Source organism: Nuphar pumila, chromosome 8, assembly GCF_984573655.1.
Source record: "Nuphar pumila chromosome 8, dmNupPumi1.hap1.1, whole genome shotgun sequence".
NCBI classification, from domain to species: Eukaryota; Viridiplantae; Streptophyta; class Magnoliopsida; order Nymphaeales; family Nymphaeaceae; genus Nuphar; species Nuphar pumila.
The window spans coordinates 13,011,540-13,034,507 of NC_143256.1; the positions used below are offsets into that span (position 1 = coordinate 13,011,540).

Sequence of the window (22,968 nt, forward strand, 5' to 3'; positions counted from 1 at the left end):
GTGCTAGGACAACACTTTTATGATGCTTAAGACCCATAATTTGTGTCACATCTTCTAGGGTCAAGGTGATCTCAAAACCATCAAACTGAAATGTGTTCGTCTTATGATTCCACTTATTGACCATGTGGGTCATGGTGTTCCAGCATGTTTCAAAATAATGCTGGTCTTGAAGGCTGTCAAAGTGCATATTTCGTAATCGGTCATTCTGATATTCACTTAGCTATCCATACCATGACAGAACTACATGTCATTGTCACTGCCCTTTGAACTTTTCACCTGGTGCTCTAATTCTCTTCTGACCTTCGTGTAACACAAAATAATATATTATTTATATCAAATCACAATTAGTCTCATTTGTACTTTTGCGCATCATTGTATACAATAATCACTATATATAATAATCGTTGTACACTCGCTATCACTGTAATCGTATACACAATAATCAATATTAAAGTAATTGTTATATATATTAATCACTATTATAGTAAATATTATACATAGGTCATAGAAATTTATATGCATAATAATTGCTATCACAGTAATCACTATACATAGTAATCGATATCACAATAATCATTATACATAGTAATTATTGTCATAGTAATTATTATACATAATAATATCTATCACAGTAAATTGTTACGTAATCATTATGCATACTAATCGTTATTACGGTAATCACTATACATAGGTAACAATAATAGCTATACATAGTAATTGCTATCACAATAATTGTTATACATAGTAATCGCTATCACAGTAATCACTATACATAATAATACCTATCATAGTAAATCGTGATAGACATGAGCGATTTATGTACCTTGGTCACAATTTTCTCCTCTTCATCCCCTTCCTCCCTCCTCTGCTTTTTTTGTTGCTCCATCATTCGCTCCTCATCTTCCTTCATCTGCCTTTCTCATTTCTCATTCATTCTCTCCTCCTCCTCTGCTTTTCTTATCGCTCATTTGCTCTGCCTCCTCCCTCATCTGCTTTTCTACTTCTTCCTTCCTTCGCTCTTTCACCTCCCTCATTTGCTTTTCTACTTCTTCATTCATTTCCCTTTCATTTTCTTTCTCCTGCTTTTTTCTTTCTCTTTTCTTCTCTTCCTCCTCCTGCTTCTTTCTTTTCCTTTCCTTATCTTCCTCGTCCTCCTTCTCCTTCATTTGCCTTTTCTTCTCTTTCTCGTCTTCTTTCTCCTTTCTTTGCCTTTCATTCTCTTCCTTGTCCTTTTTCTCCTTCCTTTGCCTTTTCTTCTCTTCTGCGTCCTCGTTCTCCTTCATTTGCCTTTCTTTCTCTTCATTGTCGTGATGCTTCTTCCTTTGCCTTTCCTCATCCATCTTCATCATTTGCCTTTCCTTCTCTTTCTCCTTCTCCTCCTTCTTCCTTTGCCTTTCCCTCTCCTCCTCCTCCTCCTTCTTTAATTGCTTTTTCTTTCTTTGATTTCATTCTCTTTCACCTTCTTTCTTTGCTTTTCCTTTTCTTTGTCATCATTCTTCTTCTTCATCTTTGGTTCTTTCTCATCCTTCTTTATTTGCTCTTCATCTTTAATATCGGATGGATCAGGCTCCATATTATAAAATTTTAACACTTTGTCCCTATATTTATCATCATTATCAATCTTCATTATATTTTGGTACGTTTCATAACGCTCATATATATCGGATTGGCGGATAATTTCTCCAATAGTCATCCCCTCAAATGGTGGGGGCTTTATTGTCTTACGAATTTTAGTCATTGCTAACCTGCACAACACATAAATTTAACCACATCATTATATGTTACAACCACCTCCCCAAGTATATATTATAACAAATTATCATATTCATTACACAATCACCAACATTACAAATTGTCGCAATATTTGGCTTTATAAGTAAACATCATTGTAAGATTTAGCAAACTTAAATACAAGTTGTGGTAACTTCATAAATACACACCGCTACTGCATCAAACATATAAATCATTGTTGCTTTAAACATACAAATCGCTACTGATTTAAATGTATAAATCGTTCATGCTTTAAACATACAAATCATTTTAGAAATCACACCCTTTATAAGTACATATCGTTGTAACGTTTGTGCTTCATAAGTAAACATCATTGTACGATTTAGCAAACTTAAGTACAAATTGTGGTAACTTTATAAATCATAAATACACATCACTACTATTTCAAACATATAAATCGTTGTTGCATCGAACATACAAATCACTATTGCATTAAATGTATAAATCATTGCTACATTCAAACGTATAAATTATTATAGAAATTTAGCCTTCATAAGTACATATCGCTGTAATGTTTGCCCTTCATAAGAACAAATTATGCTAACAGTTTTTCGACTCCCAGAAGATGGATAGATATAAATCAATTTGTTTCAGTATGAAAATATGTGTTATTTAGAATGAATAGTACAACCAGTTGTAAGATTTAACATTCAGATTTACAAATCAATTTATTTATATAATGAAACCTTACACAAAACTCACTGAAATGATAAGAGTTTTGGTAATCCGAAAGTGAGGAGAAATACCCAGAAGGTAGATGCAGCCAATGGTAGCAACGTTGCTCCCACTACGCAGACGATGACAAAGGGTGCTCCAACGACAGTAGATGATGGCAAATGTTGCTCCGACGACAACAAACGACTATAAAGGGTGCTCCGACGGCAACAAACGATGACAAAGAGTGCTCCGGTGGCAGCGGACGATGACAATTGATGCGTCGTCAAAGGGAGCTCCTGTTACAACAGATGGTGCATTGTCAAAGGGTGATTCGATGACCACATAGGAGTTTATTGCTTAGGGCAAAAACGAAAATGTTTGGACTTTGAAGAGTTAAGATCATCCTCCATTTTCTGGATAGAGGACATTTTTGTCATTTTCTTGAACTGTCGTTTCATGGCGAGAATGGTAGGAAAGGGTACTTAAGTCTTTACAACTGCACTAGACTTCGATGCTAAGTGATGCCGACACACACAGGGATACGAGCCCCACATGCTTATATACATGATGCTCATTCAGACCACCGAACACACACCAGCGTGTTGGGGGGGGGGGGACATATAATCTTCTTCACTAACATTGAGTGAAAAAAAAAGGTTATTTGCTAAGCAAATTACCATCATACCCTTATACAAAAATAGCTAAAAAATCCTATTTGATAACTTCTTACTCAAAATCATACCAACACTATGAAACCCCTTTATTTATCATTTATGAATCAGTTAACAAATGATCACAACTCCCCCCAATTAATACTAAAAGTTGCCTAAAAATGGAAAGCAAACCAATCTCTCTCTAAAAAATAAAAATTTATATTCAATCATTAGCATCATCTCTACTAGCAGAGCATTTTTGTTTTATATTTACACCCTCGCTTCCAAAATCAGAGATCTAGCCGCGCTGGCTCTACCTGACGTACTTACTGTCGTTGTCCTCGCTGCATAAAACTCAGTGGGCTTACTTCTTCCCCCCAAGGGAGTCTAATAGCAGAAGCACGCCTATACAAAATCGTCTGATTGCTCTATCAAAATCTAAGGACTAAACCCAGTATGCTCAGCAGTGGTCGGAATATGCTCAGCAACGGGTGGTTGATTACCAGAATGTCACCGGGATAGGTTCAGCTGTAGGCATCTTTGGGATGGAGGATCAACAAAATTCTGTAAGTTTGTGTAAATGAGCTAAAGAATAAATGGTTTAGAAAAGGTAATCTGTTTTTCTATGTCATCAACCTTCATTTACACTGGGTCAAGTATATCAAAGCCGATCCAGCATCCCGAACCGATTATATCCAACCTAACCAGATTTTATTGTACCCATGAGTTTGGATCAGATCCAAAATATAGACCCCTAACAACAGGTCAGGTCTTTGGTATTATAAATAAAGACCCGAACCCACTTGGACCTGACCCAAATGGTTCCATATAATGTAAAACCAAACTGATCCAAACCTGAACCAGTTATGTACCCAAACACATTTTATATGTGAACTGATCCTAACCAAACCCGTGAAACCTGATTCCCTATTGTTTAGAATAGTTAATAAGCTTCTCATTTGTTAACATATAATCTTCTCAATGAATAGCTGATTCCATTAGTTTACATGTTTTTTTGTGGACAAGTAATTATATCCTAGAATACCAATCATATTGAGACCCAATTAGAAACCCAAACTCGTTAAGACTCAAACTCATTAACCCATATGAGTCTACATTTTCAGCCCTACCAGACCTAAACATGGATACAAATCAAAATGGGTTAGGTCAGAATCTAATTTTTATACTTAATTAAAGAATAGGGATGGCAATGAATATGGGATGAAGGACATGAAACAAGGAACGGACAAGGGATGGAGGTTAAAATCAAAACCCTTGCAGGAATGGAGGCAGGGATGAACTTACTCTTGCCCCCGTTTCGCGCGGTCTCCAATCTTCATTAAAAAAATATTATTATACCCTTATATATATATATTCCTAACCTTAACATAAATCTCTTTCTAATGACAGAAGATTCTGTAACATCGGCAAAAGGATCGAAAAAATAGCCCCCCACTCCTTCTCACCCCGTTTGGACCGAGAATGAAGGATATGAAAATGAGAATTGATCGGGGATGAAGGCAAGAATGAAGGGCAAAATTTTGAGACAGGACAGGGGTGGAGACCTTGTCCCCAGTCCCTACCTCACCCCGGGTCCACTACCATTCCTATTAAAGAATGAAAAATGATCTTACTGTACGACTTATTTTTGGATGCACGTGCGAAATTCACATATTTTGTACATAGGAAGTATAAACAATTGTAGGATTTTTAAGGAAAAACACGTCAAATTAGCCATACAGTACAAACATTTTTTGATTAAAGAATGGGTCTATGAATACCAGATCCGATTATACTCGACCCAATATATACCCGAACATATTAACGCATATGGTTAAATAATTTTCAGTCAAAGTCAGACCTGGACTCGAATTAAATTGGGTTGGGTTTATGTCTAACTTTTAGACCCGATTCAGAATCTGGTTTCTGTTGAGCCGTTGTTGGATTGCAAAAAGCTGAACATGAGGCGGTTAAGCGTAATATTAAAAACGTTAGGTATATAATTGCAAATACAAAAAAAAAACGGTATGCTTTTGTAAATTACATAGTAGTGAGAGGCTCCCACGCTGAAGCTTCCACTCCCGCTTTGTCGATAGGTTCACAATGATATGTTCCATTGTCTGCATTATCTTTGCATGTATTTTTTGTAAAAAACGTGCCCGATTGGTAGCACTAGCTGCTAGCAGCTTTGTAGAAAAAGTGCCAACCCCTGCTGACCCTTTGGTCCCAAGTTCAACTTTCACCTAATGCATAGGTGCCTTTCGTTTTCACCGGTGAGCTCTTACCATATGAGCTCCGGCGCCGGTCGGAGTTTATATATATATATATATACACACACAGACTACAAAACCGCCCCCAGGATCGGAGATCTTGCAGCACTGCTTTGCCTGCTGTACTTGCGATCACTGTCATGGCAGCGTAAAGCTCCATGGGTTTATCCCTTGCTTCTAAAAGGTCGACACGCTTTGACTTGCACAAGAGGTGAAGCCTATGAGATTTGAACCTAGACCCGCTGCCTAGCGGCCTACCCCCATTCCACTACGCCAAACCCCCTTTCAGGCGAGTTTACCCGCTTCAGCCGAGATCTTCGTAAAGGAAAAAAACCCAAACGCGCCTCTCGCCTTTGAAGACATAAGAAAAGTTTTACCCCGTCTTTGGCAATTGCGTTTCACACGTGTTTATATCCAACATGCACACGTGCGAATCCGAAACTGGGTGGGGGTGGAAACCGCGCTACCCACGCCTCCGCAAAATATCAGCAGCAGCCACCAGATAACCAGATATCAATCCCCCTCTCCCCTCTCCGCCTGTGCCAACCACCATTACCACCGCTACCACCAAGCCGCTGCTTTTGAACTAGAGCTATCCTACTGAAAAAGGGAGCTCAGAATCGAGAAAGAGCGGGGAGAAGTGGAAATGAATGGGCTTCAGAGTCCGTACTCCCTGCCTCTCGCACTCAGACCGCACCGGCCTCGTCCAGCCCCAATTCCCGGAATCCCCTGGAGGAAGAACTCTGCCCACCTTCACACGCTGAGAAGCAGGGACGCTTCCTTGGTGGTCGCCAAGCTCGGGTTCGACCAATTCCCGGATTCTCCCCAGGACTCGGAGGCCTTCGCTCGGTTCGCTCAGGACGCGTCGTCGTCGTTCGAACGCCTGATCGGGAGGGCGGAAGGCGCGATTTACGCGCTGTCGGATGCTGCGGTGGAGACCGTCAACGGCGTGAACGAGAAACAGGGCGGGGATTGGCTTTCCGGGATTACTTACGTGCTTGAGAGCGTTCTGAAGGTAATCCCTTTTACCGGTTAGGGCCAGGAGGAAACCAGGATAAATTGCGATATTGGTCCTTGTTACGGAGCTCAATATCACAGTTCTTGATGGTTTTCTGGATAAGTGGAGTGCATCCAAGCAACCCCTGAGGTGTGTTTACATACGTTTACTTGGACTCCAATTGAACTTGGAATGCCTAGGTCAGTGAATCCCTGAACTTGATTGTTGTAAAAGTGGATAGTGTCTCTTTGAAATTCCTGGATTTTGAACTTCGAAGTGTTCAGATCTGGGTTTAAAACCTGGAATTAGCGCATTTTGGGGGCCATTAGAAAGCGACTCGATCCAAACATGGAACTGTGGTCTGGGATGGAACTGATGCTTTCTCATCCTGATGATCTTTTATGGAAAGTATGTATTGGAAATTTGATGAACAACATATAGGTCGATTGGTTTAGCTAAATCCTGATATTGCCAGATATCTATAGTTTTCCTGGCGTTAGCTTCATTGTCATAGTGGCACGGCATCTAGCATTGGCATCCATCACTTTGGTGCCGAGAAGAAGGAACAATTTCAGGTTGATTTGCGTAGAATAAGTAGATGATATGAAAGGGAGCCAAAAGTACATTTTAGACTGGTAAGTTTTATGGTGAGACCTGAGGTGCCTAAAATACTCAAGATGGCATGAGTGGATGATTCATATCAGTAGGAACATTCATTTGTTACTTCAATAATACACTAGAAACTGAGGGACATTTTTTTTTGTTTTAATGATCTTGTTTTTGGTGATTGAATGTGGTAAGTTGTTCACAAGCTTGATAGCACAAAAGGGTCTTAGCATTTTTTCTTTGTGAGGATTGCAAGAAGGGTTGCTTTGTTACAGAGCAGATCATATGAAAACAATATTAAGAGTATCAAAGAACCCACAGATAGCATGTATGGATCCTACTGGCTAGAATGTTCCCAAAAACATAGTTCTGTCTTAGCATTCTAGATATGCATGAGAAATTCACATTTTCCTTGTATTGAGGTGGTGTAATCTTTAAACTACAGAATTAAAGCTAAAGAGAAAACACAATCAATTCAATGATTTATGTGAATGATGACACCTTATGCCATTGGAGTGCTATTTTTATAGGTTTTTGGTTATTTTCTCTAAGGCAAGGGGGTTGTTTGGAACTACACATTGTTGTTTTTTTTATGAAAAATCTGGTCACTTTCCTGTTAATTTGATTAATTAATATGGAGTATGAACAACAACTTGATTGATATAGCAGCTGCCACAGGTGTAGGAGAATCAGTTAGGGTTTTTTTTGGTACGTACGCAACTATGACAGATCAAACTTGTACATGATCATAGTGATAAGTGATAAGGACTAAATTGGCTGCTTTGGGAGTTAGTGATGAGAGAGTATCAATATTTAGCGTGCTGTGGGAGGACAAATTTAAATTTTAACTGAGGGAAAGAGATATGTGATCCAGTCTGTTTGCTTGTACATCTATGCCTTGTAATATATCAACAAGGAAGATGATTGGTGTTCTCTCATTGTTAGCCTTTAAAAAAAGATTAATTTATAGTTTTCTCCATTTTGCTTTTGAGGATTCAGTAATTGTGTATAAAACAATGCCTATCCAAAATTGTGTATCAAACAATGCATGCTGAAATCCTAGAGCAAGCCTAGGTGCCTCCATCATCAGCATGTCATAACATGCATGGTATGAATGAAATTAATAGAACCAAAAAAGGACCATGCACTATTCTCTTTCCAAACATATTGGGCCGTCCATGTAAATTGGTATGTGAAACAATACCCAGAGAATAAGTTTGTACTGAGATCCATGTGCTATTATCCGGTTTATTAATTTCTTTTATGTTTATGCATTCCTGCGATTATTTCTTTGTTGATTGTAGGTCTTGAAGGATGGGCTTGCTTCTTTGCATGTTCCATATTCGTATGGGTTTGCAATTATTCTCCTCACTGTCCTTGTCAAGGCAGCCACATTTCCTTTGACTAAGAAACAGGTATATCTTGGTGTTAAGAGGTGTACTTTTTTGTTGAGGTATGATGTCTTGCTAGATTAGGGGTGTTTTTGGATTTGTTTGGATAGGATGGGGATATTTTGGTCCGTTGTGAAAGGTCATGAGCCTGATGAGTCGATCACTCTACCCCAATGTTGTGAAAAGCGTCGCGGCACAGTGTAGCACTCCACCAAAAACTGAAGCGAGGCGCATAAGGCGTAAGCCTCATAATTTTTTTTCTTTAACTTAAAAAAAATATTAAAAATATTTACAAATACAAATAAATAATAAAAATGCTTTATTGGTAAAGTAACAATCATAGTTATCAAAAACAGCCTCAAGGCGCAAATAGCACCCCTCGCCTTGAGGCGAGGCCCTCTGCGCCTTGAGGCATAAGTAAATAGCGCAACAAAGAAAAAAAAGAAAAAAAAGAAAAAAAAGAAAAAAGAAAGAAAAAAAAGAAAAAAGAAAAAGAAAAAAGAAAAAGAAAAAAAAGAAACAAAAGAAAGAAAAGAAAATAAAGAAAAAAGAAAGAAAAGAAAAGAAAAGAAAGGAAAGGAAAGAAAGAAATAAAGAAATGGAAGGAAGGAAAGAAAGAAAGAAAGAAAGGTAAGGAAGGAAGGAAGAAAGGAAGAAAGAAAGAAAAAAAGAAAGAAAGGAAGGAAGAACGGAAGAAAGAAAGAAAGAAAGAAAGAAAAAGAAAGAAAGAGAGACAAAAAGAAAGAAAAAAGAAAGAAAAAAGAAAGAAAACTATTTATATTTGCAATTTTCTGTAGAAGAAGAAAAAAATGTTAATTTTGCTATTTATTTGTAATTTTCTGTTTTTATTGATTGTTACTTTATCAATAAAGCATTTCTATTATTTATTTGTATTTATAGATATTTTGAATATTTTTTTGAAGTTAAAGAAAAAAAAAATTTGTGGCTTACGCCTCACTTCAGTTTTTGGTGGAGTGCTATGCTACACCACAACGCCTTTCACAACATTATTTATTTCTTTTCATTTCTTTTTTTTTCTTTTTTCTTCTTTTTTTTTCTTTGTTGCCTATTTACCTCCGCCTCAAGGTGCAAAGGGCCTCGCCTCAAGGCGAGGCACGCTATTTGCGCCTTGAAGCACGTTTTTGATAACCATGCTCTCCCCTAATGTTGTGAAAAGCATTGAGTCATAGCAAAGCGCTCCACCAAAAACTGAGGCGAGACGTAAGCCTCGAGGCATAAGGCGTAAGCCTTAAATTTTTTTTGAAAGCTTAAAAAAAATCTAAAAATACAAATAAATAAAAATGCTTTATACAAATAAATAAAAGAAATGCCTCTTGTAGTCTCTTTATGATAATAATTGCAAATTACATGTCCTACGAGTTTGAGATCTTTAGTGGGATTTGAAACTTCAATTCTATGATCACATCCTGCATCTCTTCCTATTGTTCAATTACAAAAATGCATATAAGAAAATATATATATTAACACAGGAATTTATAAAAACTCAAAGAGTTAAAAAAAAAACTTGAGTCGATGCTTTATATAATCCAATGAATTCAGATTCATACTCAATACAAATCAACATATATTACACAAGAATTTCAATTAAACGCCCACCAGGAATTTCATGTTGAAACAAATTATATAACTTAGAAACTGATTATATAATTGAAAAACTAATTATATAACTTAGAAACAAATTATATAGTTGTGAAAAAAACTACACAGCATAACAGGATTGACAATAAAATATAATATCCTAACATGTATGTATATCTATTTTCCACACAAATACACATAAATTTATATAATTAATTAAATATATAACATATGTATAACTAAGAAACTGATTATATAACTGAGAAACTGATTATATAATTGAGAAACTAATTATATAACTTAGAAACATATTATATATATGTGAAAAAATCTACAAAGCATAACAGGATTGACAGCAAAATATAATGTCCTAACATGTATGTATATCTGTTTTTCACACAAATACACACAGATTTATATAATTAATTAAATATATAACATATATATAATTGAGAAACTGAGTAGAAACAAATTATACATGAATTATATAATATATATGTAATATACACTTGTCCAAACACAATATATATATATATATATATATATATATAACTCAAAAACAGATTATATAACTGAGTAGAAACACATTATACATAAATTATATAATATATATGTAATATACACCTGTCCAATCACAGAATATAGATGTGTATAACTGAAAAACATAAACTGACAATGGAAAAAGGAAGGAAAAAAGAAGGAGAAAAACAAGGAGAGTGGTGGGCGAGAGCTTAGAGGAGGAGGAGAAAAAATAACAGAAGAAAAAAGAAAAGGGAAGGGGAAAGAAAAAGAGGAAAAAAATTGCGTACCTCAGGTTGACAAGGTCCTTCTTCTCGCAGTGAGAGAGGGAGAACGATACCTCTCTTCTTCTTCTTTCGAGGGAGAGCGAGAGATGAGAGATGAGGGTCGAGGGCCTTACCTCTCTCTCTCCTCCTCTTCTTCTTCTTCTTCCTTTCGGTCTTCCTTTCGGCAGAGAGAGAGAGAGAGAGAGAGAGAGAGAGAGAGAGAGAGAGAGAGAGAGAGAGAGAACAAGGAGAGACGAGAGAGCAGGGAGAGACAAGAGCGCGAGAGCAGGGAGAGCGAGCGACGAGAGAGTAGGGAGAGAAAGAGAAAGAGAGGGAGGCCCCCGACCCTAATAAGGGTCGGGCCCCCTCTATTTGTCCCCAATTTTTTGTCAAATGGAGGCTTTGACCCTATAATTAAAGGGGCACACCTCACCTTGCGGCATACGCCTAAGGGTTTTTTGTGCTTTTTACTAGCGCCTCAAGGCACAAGGGGCCTCACCTTCAGGCAGGATGCGCTTTTTGCACCTTGAGGCACGTTTTTAACAACATGGCTCTACCCCATCTTGCTTAACCTTAGAGCTCTCTCTCTCTCTCTATATATATATATATATATGTGTGTGTGTGTGTGTGTGTGTGTGTAGCCACATGCACATGCACACACATATCCCATGACTCATGACTCGTTTGATCTTTAATCAGGACCAGGTGGGTCAAACCACTGACTTGGCTAGAAAATGGTAATATGTTGTGCAAAAAGAACATTTTATGTGCAGCGGGTGATATGCTTTGCACCTGTAGGAGATTCCCTGCGTGCATACATAAGCTGATAATAAGAGGCTGGAACGTGAGCTCCTATAATCTGGTTCAAGACTGAGCTCAGCAACCACTGAGGACATGACCCAAAGCTGATTTCTTGGGCCACATGCCCGGCATTCTGCAATGGTCAAATTAATGGGCCAGCCCAGCCCAGCACTAGATGTCAATGTCAGATTCTTGTAGTTTGATTTGTGTTGCAGTTATAAATGGATGATTGTATGTGAAAGGAAATGAGGATCTTCCACGAAAGCACAAATGCTTGCAACAAGTATTTATCAAATACACTTTATTCATAACCCACAAGAGGGCACAAATGCGAGAACTCAAAAGAAAAATAATAAACTTTATTTCATTCACATAAAATGCTTAAGAAGCATTGATACAATGAGAGGGGAGTTACCCCTATTTATATATATGAGAGAGAGAGAGAGAGAGGAGCCTTTAGAAGGCTAGCTCCAACGGCTATTCAAACTAGTCAAAACTTTGACTAGTTTGAGTCTAGTTCAATATGAACTAGACAGCCTAAAATACAAAAAAATTAAATAAATAAAAGAAAAGAAAAATATAAATTATATATAATTATATTTATATGTATATACACTTTTTAACAGTGTGTGCTATGGATGAGTATGATTTTGAACATGTGCATCAACTAGCAAACTGAGAAAGTTGACCTTTTATGTTGAAAGCCTACTGAAAATTTCCCCTATTAGGTGATTCATTGGCTGCATTGCAGGCAATTCTCTTCATTGTCTTTTATATTAGGATTGTAGGATTGAAAGATTACTTATTCTGTTTCCATTGCCCCGCTCCACTACTGCACCTTATTGCAGGTGCACAGTTGCATATGATAACATTATTTTACAATTAAACCTTATAAACAACATAATATTACTGTAATAATCATCATCGTCATTGCCATTATGTATTTTTTCCATGTGTCACATGGATGTGTGTTAGTAAGAAATGAATTTAATCTTCAAATATTTCCTGTCTATTAATGAGATTGAGTTCCTTGTGAGATTTTCTGTCATGCAGGTTGAGTCAACTCTTGCTGTGCGAACTCTTCAACCTCAAGTAAAGGCTATCCAGAAGTGCTTTGCAGGTGATCAGGTAGGACCTATTTCTTGTGTCAGAAATTTGCAGATTTTTGGCGGGCAGAAGTTGAACCACATTTTGCATTTCTAGATGAGCTGATGCTTATGTACATTGCCTTTGGATTTCTATTCTTCTTCTGCATTGTTATTGCAGGCCACAGTGGATAGCTATAGATGAAATAGGATAAAGGAAAACTAGAGTTGTATCTTAGTAGGGTATTTTTATGTTCAGGATAAACTAAATTTCTGATTTATGGCTCTTCCAGGTTTATGTTGGCATCATTGGAAACTAATTGTATTCTCTATTGCATAACTTGTGTCTCCAGTACAGCATTTTGCACCACCTTCTGTACCACACAATATGCAGATATGCCAACAGTTGCATATTAGGTTCATGCACCCTGTCCATATGCTTAGATACCGCTTTTAGGTCATGTTTTAGCTGCTCCATTCATATTCTTTTGACATATGATTGTTAAATTATGTATCTTATATATATATAGATCATGACACATATCCATATATATTACATATATATGTCTATGTATCTATCTACATATATATATTTCTTTTGTAATACCCACTAGGGGTAAAACAGTCTTTTTACTCATTCACGCACCTATGTATTTTTCTCCTTTTTTTACTTTTTCTTCCTTTCCTTTCTTTTCTTATTTCTTTTTCTTATTGGAAGGGCCCACCTTAAGGGATGTTGGAGCATCCAACGGTCATATTTATGACCATTGGAAGGGCTCCAACGTCCCTTTGGGAGCCCTTCCAAAGGTCTCCTTTTGTCTATAAATAAAGGGGTTTCTCCCCTTTGTAATTTAAGCTTCTTGGAAGCTATTCATGAGTGAATATATTTTTTCTCTCACTTTTGTGTGTATACCACTTTTTGTGGTTTATTGTATTATTGCCCATTAGTGGCTACTTGTTTACGTGTGTGTGCATTTGCTTGGCTCGTGGAGATATCACATCCCTCTCTTAGCACTTCATTACAATGATGTCTTGAACAACTGCTTTGAGTTTTGAGAACTCATGTGAATCCTTGCACATTTTCTATTTCTGCAGTAAATGCTAACCCACTGTTAATTCTTTGAAGATAAGATTTCAGGTTGAATAAGATTGGATGCCTAAAGATGCAAAGTCCAGGACACACAAATGCTAAGTAAGCTGGAGGTCCTATTCTCAAGGGTCACAAATATTGTACCTTAATTCTACCTTTCCAGAAGATTGTTTTTAGGGGCGCATGAGATTGATGCTATAAAGATTGACTCACCTGCCTTACATTGTGTGGCTTGCTGCCACTAGTGCACTCACCCTTTTTTTTTTGGATAATCCAAGGGAACCCGATCAATCACCGACCGCACATTGGCTGGCCTCCAGTTGGTAAAACCCTTGAGGCCCCTCCTGCCTACCGGGGATTACACCCAGCTTCGACCTTAATGCAAGGGATGCCACCCGTGAGTTTCAAACTTGTGACATCCCGTGAACTTGGTGACATTCACAAGTCGCCCCTACCAGATGAGTGGAGCCCTTGTGGGCATGCACTCACCTTTTTGTGCTACTCTAAAGTCTAAAATCTTTTGAAAGGCATGCAAAACCCTAGTGGAGTTAGAAAAGTTAATATGAGGAAAGTAAGATTATTTTGTAATTAATTCAGAGTAAGCATTAGAAAAGTATAATTGTAGTGTCCTGGATGCTTCCAGTGGCTGTGCTGCATGGCATGAACCTCACATTTTTGACAGTTATTTTGTAACTACTTCAGAGTAAAAAAGCAGAATTGTGGTGTCCTGGATGCTTCAGTGGCTGTGCTGCATGGCATGAACCACCAAGTTTTGACAGTCAAGATGTGGAATTGCAGATTTGACTGGACCTTAGTGAAGGGATTCCCCAAACAACATAAGTAGGAAAAAGAAGTGGATGACTGTGTGTGGTTCTCTTCTGATCTTGAAGGTATAGAGATGCAGATTATCCTCTTGGGGCAGCGAGGCTAGGTTTTACATTTGATGAGTAAAATTAGAATGAATTGGTTAGGAGCCTGGATAGTTTTTTGAAGAAACTATGGTATTTTCCAGATGAACTTTTGGATAAGAATGATCATGACATAGTGTTGGATTATCGTTAAGATAAAAGTTTAAGTGAGTCAGTTTGTGCGTAAGGGTCATATTAATGGCTACATCCATGTTATCCAACTTTTTATTTTTCTGTTTACATTGGGCTTAAGATACAAAATGATTGACCACATCGCGGGTTCATATTCAAAATTTATTTTGAGTAAAATGCTGATAGCTCCTGTATGCAAAATGCAGCTTGTGAATTTTGGAAATGAAGCTTTACTTGTAACAACCCTAACTCATATGCCCTTTGAAAATGCGGAATATACAACAACAACAACTACGCCTTCATCCCAAAACAATTGGGGTCGGCGATATGAACCAACAAAGAAAATCATTATGGGTCTTCCACATAAATCCTTCTCCTCCATTCATTTTTATCCAATGCCATGTCCTCGGTGAGGTTCAAAGCATTCATATCCTTTCTTATCACCTCCATCCATGTCTTCCTAGGCCTACCTCAACTTCTTTTAACTAATATATTTTTCCATTTCTCCACCCTTCTAACTGGAGCATCATTAGGCCATTGTCGAAAATGCGAAATATATATATATTTTTTTAACAGTGCGGAAAACTTTCCAGAGACCCGGGGTTCTCACAGTTCCAATTCCAACTGGATAGCCCAAACACCACAAATGAACTTGCAACCATCATCTATAAGAACCAAAATAATTTCTTTATTTATGAATAAGAGTAAATTTCAGAGACAATGTTTTATTTGACTGACAACAACTGAAAAAGCAAGAAAGATTGAAATAAAAGAAAGAGCCACTGTGTCTCCTGTTGAAGCTGTCAAGCCCAAATATGACTTTATCCATTCCCAGTAGCCAATCCAACCTTACTGTTCACCATTTTCTGTGAAAAACCAACAAAGTAGGGTGTTAGAACCGAAATTCTGAGCACAGCTACTTCTAAAGAAACCAGGTGAGACAAAGAATATGGATAAGATTTCATGTAATGATTTGAGTGAGTACAGATATAAACATTTGTAGAATTTAAATAACCATGCATGCAACCAGTTACATATGCTAAGCAGGAAGAAACAATAATGCATGAGCATATACAAGAACTAAGTAACAATATCTTTCAATCCTGCATTTAGGAAGTAAATAACATACACCCACCATTCTATCATAATTCAAAGAACAATTCAATTATGCATGATCTAGTGCATACCAGGAAAATGCATGATTATGTACAATGTATGATTCCCTTTGTTATGTTTCATTTAAGTTTTCCTTCTCCATATGCATGCCCTATTAAATGCAACAACTTTAAGTTCTTCTTTTTAATTACCATTGCCCGCGGATACACCAAACGGGTACAATCCCGGAGGTTAAGTTGGTTTCCAGGATAGCTTAGCACACAATTTGTATTTTATTACTGGGTTCCAACTTAGCCCTCGACTGAGTCACCCTCGGAACATTAGACCTCCACACCTAATGTTGGAGACACAAGTGCCACCCCACGCCCACAAGTGTCACTTCCTTGGTACCATAAACAACAGCTGTGTCAAAACACACCACTCGCGGGTAAAGTGACAAACTCTCCCTAAAACCGTGACCAGGAGAAAGAACCTCAATATCGAGTTCAGGGGACAAAATTACAGCACACGAAGTTTTTGTATCCTCACAGTCTCCCCAAGACCGGATCTCTAAGATTTCCATACTTCAGATGAGATATCCCAGAACGTATATTACACTGTTCTTATCCATTATATTTTTATTTAAGTCAATTCTTTAGGTTTGCAACACCATATGCAAAAGTAAAGTGAAAATCCGCATCCTTCCTTGCGGGGACCCTTACGGGACTCCAGCCCGTATAAACAACTAGAACAGTGTAGTAATGTGCCATGTCATCTTATGTGGTTTAAGTAATGCAGTCAAAAACATATGTGAAAGGAAACCAAACCCACGACTCTCCAGGCCGATGATGGTCCAATTAAGTCATTAATGCATCACATAATAAAACCAAGTAGTGTTTATTCATAACACTAGGCCAATAGTGACAAAAACATATGCACTCATGCAAACATAACCCAACCATATGCATGTCATTACTCAATCATATGCATTTTCACTATGTGTGGTACCTACATCATATACGTGTATTAACGAATGCACATTTCTTTTGAGTGTGTAAGTGTACACATGCAATACAGATTCTCATCAAGCGTACATGCTCACAAAAATATCAATAACCGATCCATAATCACATTCACGATTGCACAACCAGTAGACTGATATGCTAAAATAATACTTCACATATTCACCGGGCAGAAGTGTAAGTTTCTGCGTATGCTAGAGAAGTTGGTCGGGCTTACCAATCCCGGACCCCCATCCTCCTAACTAAATAGTCAATTCAGTCCAGGCGACTACATATCTATCAATCATATTAAAATTACATGGATTTACAGGAAAGAAGAATATAGTTTGCATAATGCCAGGAGCCAGTGCCACAAAAAGTATTCACAAGGATCGACTGATCATGACCCAGGGCCTACGATTTCAGGTAGCCTTCATATAAGGCTTGTGCATAACTTATATGATAAACCTGTCTAACAGAACCAGTAATATACATGGTACAGAGTAAAAAATAATAACCCTCAAGCTATAGGATATTAGATTGATGTGCAACATTCTGTCAATGTGAAAGTGAAAAGTAAAGTGAAGGAATTCCAACTTCTATCAATAGACCACCTACAGAAAAACACAAATGAACCCATGCAAGATTCTGTCAATGAACAACCTGAAATATCAGTGAGTATATCCAGTATTTCGGTAAATGAGTAACTTAGAACACATTAATGAAAACAGTCAAACTCTCAATACGATTTTGAAAACAAACAAAAATTCAGTGAGCTAATAATAACAAACGTGCCCAGTTTACATGTTATACCGAATATGAATGGGACTGAAAAATATAGAGTTCAATTCATGTATATTTTCTAAAACACCCTCTTCACTCTATTATTCTAAGACCAACGGCTGATCAACCAATCTTAGGTAAAGCTGGTGGCCACCCAAATTAGGTGTCCAAAACCTCATACTGTATCATTTTCGGACTTCACCCTATTCTGTTTACATACTGCACACAGGGATATGCTTGTGCACCTAATACACCGGCCTTCATAGTTGACATATCATAATATGAAACTTCAAAATAATTAAGACAGGTAACCCAGTCCAATCATGATCATCACATGGCCCCTTTTTATCAACTTCCATGCATAGATATCCCCTTTAAGAATGCCATATCTGAATGGAGACAATGAATATAAAAATCTAAATTTCTGGAATCATGTATTCGGTCACGAATACGATACCCAAATCTGAAAATAGCAATTTTCATGTAAGTCCAAAAAAAAAACCAAGATTTCAAACAACCAAAAAAAATCCGTTGGGTTTATTGGCTTGCACAGTGTTTTCCTTTCAAACAAAAGAAAAGAAAAGAAATATGATGATTCAATCTAAATATACCCATTTATGCTCATTATATAGCTATGACATTTACGAATAAAAATCTCAGAGGCAAGATGAACAAGAAGACTCTCTATTTGCTTAACAAACTTTAGAAGAAGGGAATGACGAACCAAGTTGAAGCAACACCCCAGAAACTTCGTAAATTACATGCTCAAGAACATTTCACAAACATATTAAAGCATGCAGTGGAACACAGTTCCCGTATTACCCCAAAAAAAATTCCATAGCCCCATCTTCAGCATGTCGGTTTAACCAGCAAGAGAAAACAAGTTCTTTCACAAGACCTTGTTTAATCGTATTGTACAAAACAGGAAAAACATTTACGATTGATTTTTTTTTCTTTTCTTTAAATCCCAGCCCAAGGATACCATCAAAGAAAAGGGGGATTTCTCAGGAACTCATCTCAAATCAAAGTACGGAATCGAACCCCTGTTCGATTCCTCACCCAGGTTCGAAGAAGAACCGTACCTGTTTTTGGCGACCTTTCTGGCAATCGGAGACTGCCGTCGTTGCGAGAGAAGGGTCAGTTGAGCCTCGTCAACGCTGCCGTGTAGGGAGGATGCAGGCTGGTGTCGCTCCTCTCCACTGCCGTGGAGGAGGGTGCTCGCCGTGGCCTTCGATGGCAGCCGATAGCCAGAACTTGCAGACAATGGAGCCTCTTTCTCCGGCATGCGCACACTGACAGAGAGGGAGAGAGAGAGAGAGAGAGAGACCGAGCGAAGAGGGCGAAGACCCCCTCTCCACTCCCCCTTTATCGCCCAAACCCCCCTCCCCTCTTGCCGAGAGGCGCGGGGTTGGTTACGCTCTGCATAACTCCCCCCCTCCTCCCCTTCTGTTTTCTTGAACCGACCTGCAAGAATCGTGCCCTAGGCACGATTCTTGTTTCGGTTTACCTTTAACACGCACATGCGGGTCCGAGTCCAAGACCCGCGACCCGCGACACCAAATCCAGTTTACAACTGGATCCGGGTCGCCAAGAGCTAGCGGATCCTCAGTTGGATCCTTGTGGGTCCAACTGTGGGTCCGACCCCTTTGTACCAGATTTATTTATTTTTTTCTTATAAATACTATTAATTATTTATTTAATTAAAAATTAATATTATAAGTATAATTTAACACCCCATTGTGGGTTATTTACGGATTCTTTTATGGATCCGATAATGGTAACGGATCCGAGGCCCAAATCCCCTAAAATTCATTAATTCTCTTTTCCGGATATCGGGTCCGAACTCTGCTACTCGGGATCCAAATCCCAATTTGGATCCGGGCTGGTTATAAGAGTGGATCCGTCTAAAACTATTTGCTGCATTCTTTATTTTATTATGATTATATATATATATATATATATATATATATATATATATATACGGGTATATGGATCCGGAAGGTGGATCCCGGACCCATCTACGCACCATCGTAAATAGTTATCCCTCGAATTATTTAATTAATTAAAATTATTGCACTTATATATACATATAAGATTATACGAGGTACATTTATTCGTGAAAATCCCTTTATGAGTCCTGGATCCGAAATTTGGATCCCAGGCCCAGATCATATAGAATCACTTAAATTTTTCGGGTATTACATTACTTGGTCGAACTAAAAGGGTGATAGATATATGAACCAAACTGGGGTTCTCTTTCCTTATGGAATACTTGCAACTTTCAATTGAAAAGGTCAGTGGCATGCTTGGAACCATGTGCTATTGGATGTTCCAGATAGGACCTTCTTATGAGTCATTTTTCTGATGATTTCCCTATGCAGGTCAAAACTACGGTCTTCCTTCCCTTCATCTACAAATTGCCTCTTTTTGTCTGATGCAATGATACTGGTAGGCTGGTTGGGGTTCGGATTCATTGCTATGGAAGATTGTCTGATTTGGCTATCGTCATGGCAGTGTTAGATTGCCTACTGATCTGCCTAATCTGCTTCTTTAGTTTGACGTTCTTTGGGCCTTGGTAATTCATGATTAGGTATCAACAGTCTTGGTGACCATGTATTTGACAATAGAGATATCATTGATTGAAAGATAACTTATAGGCTATGGTGGGCGAGTAGGTGCTCTAAGATGGTGGGTTATAAGAACTGTGACAGGATTATGTTACAAGTATGATTCTAGAATATGGTTGCTTTCTTTGAAGCTTAGACATTGGTTGGTGATGAGTCAACCGATCTGCTTAACAATATGATTTCTATGGATCTGGAAAAAAATGGATAAGGAACTTTGGTAGGATGAAACTAAATATGCACCCATCTAGGTAATGATTTTTTCTGGCCATCTCGTGGCTTAAAAATGTCCACAAAACCCAAGTTGGTAAGGTTTCTGGCCATTCTATTCCATGAGTTGCCCATGGAATGGGTAGGCATTTGCACCCTATCACAAATAACCTGTCCATTTTTCTGTCCACCATGTGCTGGATAGTAACCAGAAAGAGGGAAGAAAGGTGAATGAGGTAAAGAGGGGTAATGGGGTAGCCTGATAAAATGCTCCTTCTTTTTTGTGGTTTTGGAAAACTTGGGTATGAGGTGAAATTTAAATTAATTGTGTATAAAAATATCCTCAAAATTGCATTTTGCCTCAGATAAACTTTAGGTGCTGGCCAAACAGTTTAAGTGGTTATTTAGTTTTGAAAAATGATCCTTTGAGCATCATTCTAAAGTGACCTTCATTTTCTGGTCTTTCTTGTTCTTTCATTTTTTCCCTCTAAGTTGGAAAGAGATGACTCATTGCCTATCCTTGTGTGGACTCGTTGATTTGAATTTTTATGTAGCCTTGTTTGCCATTTATCATGCAAATGTAGGTGGATGACTTCTACACTTTTATCAGGGTACTGTGATTATTGTTATTATTACAACTGTGGAAGCATCACTTTTTATAAATCTGGTTTTTGTGTGCGCTAGTTTGAAATGTAATGTGAAGTTTCAATAGATTCATGTAATATTGCAATCTGGGACGTGAATGCTTATTATTTGGTATAAAAATGGTTTAAATTTGGTGTTATCATTTAGGAAGAGTAATCCTTTGGGCTATTTTCTTGAGACATAATTTATGGAGGAATAGGATGTTGTTTTCATTTCTCCTTTCTGTGCCTTGGGCCACGTTATTTGTAAAGTGAGGGGAATTCCTGTGCTTATGATATACTTTATATTGGACATTTTTTTATTTATTTTGGTTGCTGATCTCTCAATTCATGTTTCCTTGCAGGAAAGGATACAATTAGAAACAGCTCGCTTGTATAAATTAGCTGGTGTGAACCCACTAGCAGGTGGTTATGTGTCCATTTTCCCCCTTTTTTAGCTCGTTAAAATTTTGCTTGTGCATGTAGCATGTACTTGTCTAGGCATTATTTATATATTTTATATTTTTAGGTTACTGTTCTTCTTCCATCGTGTTTTTGCATTATGTCTAAGCATTTAGTTTCTTAGGGTCAACTAGTTATTCTTGCCCATATTTTTGTGTATAACCTATGTCACATAGATGCAGGTGTGGGCACGGGGATACGGCTATATATATGTATATATATTAAATATTTGGTACTAATAAAGGTACAGAACTCTTGAGTAGAAATCACTCTTTTCTTCAAAATTTTCCATTTTTTTGTAGATCAAATGTTACAGACGTGATCTACATGGTTTGTTTAGTAGGAAACACATTTTGAATCATGTGATTATAACAAGTAAGCAGGTTTTAAAAGGGACTCAAAAATCAACAGTCCAGACCAAGTCCTTTAAAAAGGCACAATGGAGAGTGAATAAGAAAGATTGTTTTCTCTAGTTATCTGAAAAATAGAATGAGATTTCTAGGAAAGCTGGGCACAGTGAAGACATTCTTGATTGTGACGGAACCTTCAATAAAGTTGAAAACCTTTATATGCAAGTTGCAATAAATTCTATCTTATATTTATTCCAGGATGCCTACCAACTCTTGCTACAATTCCTGTATGGATTGGGCTGTACAGGGCTCTTTCAAATGTGGCAGATGAGGTCAATATCATATTGCTCAGTCTTATTTCTTGTGCAAATCTATTGATCCAAAATCTGACATTTAAGTGCACTTGGCTTTTGTGTTTTAAGGGACTCCTGACAGAAGGCTTTTTCTGGATTCCTTCTTTATCTGGCCCAACTACAATTGCAGCTCGACAAAATGGGAGTGGAATCTCTTGGCTTTTTCCTTTCGTAGTGAGTAGCTCTTTTTTGGTTTCTGGATTTTATTGTATTTTACATGGAAAAAGATATATTGTCAATGTATTGTGTAGCAAAATCTCTTTGGTGTGGAAATAAAATCTTGATAAACATAATTGCTTGTGACCGAAACATGATAACTTGTTGAGGACTGCTTTATGAATCCTTTTGTGTCCGCAAGCAGAAGCTATACTTTCTAGGAGAGATCTAGAGAGTTTTATGCGATTATTGACATTCTTCTACATGCAAATTTTTCACAATCTATAGAAAATGCAATATACCTATTTTTCTGTGCATGATTAGGGATGTCAATGATCGGCAATATCCAATATCCGACCCAATTCAGAATCTGATTAGTCAGATTTGGTTCAGAAAACTTAATCTGATTAGTGATCGGATGCGGGTTCGGTTTAAGGATTTCATGACTGAATCTGATTATGATGGATATCCGAACCCGATTACATATATTTTCTTGGTTTCAGTATTATCTTTTTTCCATCCAAATCTGAATCTGATTAGCCAATA

The 22,968-nt window shown here is 37.6% G+C and overlaps 1 protein-coding gene across 3 annotated transcripts in view; it reads left to right on the plus strand.

Moving 5' to 3' along the window:
- The first annotated feature begins 5,835 nt into the window (after window positions 1–5,835).
- The window catches only part of LOC149829635 (ALBINO3-like protein 1, chloroplastic), a 74,794-nt gene continuing 57,661 nt past the window's right edge, over window positions 5,836–22,968 (plus strand). For all 3 annotated transcript variants that reach the window (XM_090016052.1, XM_090016051.1, XM_090016050.1), the window contains exons 1-6: window positions 5,836–6,386; window positions 8,279–8,389; window positions 12,604–12,678; window positions 21,467–21,527; window positions 22,172–22,245; window positions 22,336–22,440. In XM_090016052.1, coding sequence (XP_089872178.1) covers window positions 6,018–6,386; window positions 8,279–8,389; window positions 12,604–12,678; window positions 21,467–21,527; window positions 22,172–22,245; window positions 22,336–22,440 — 795 coding nt within the window. In that variant the 5' untranslated portion in view covers window positions 5,836–6,017. The remainder of the gene's footprint in view (window positions 6,387–8,278; window positions 8,390–12,603; window positions 12,679–21,466; window positions 21,528–22,171; window positions 22,246–22,335; window positions 22,441–22,968) is intronic.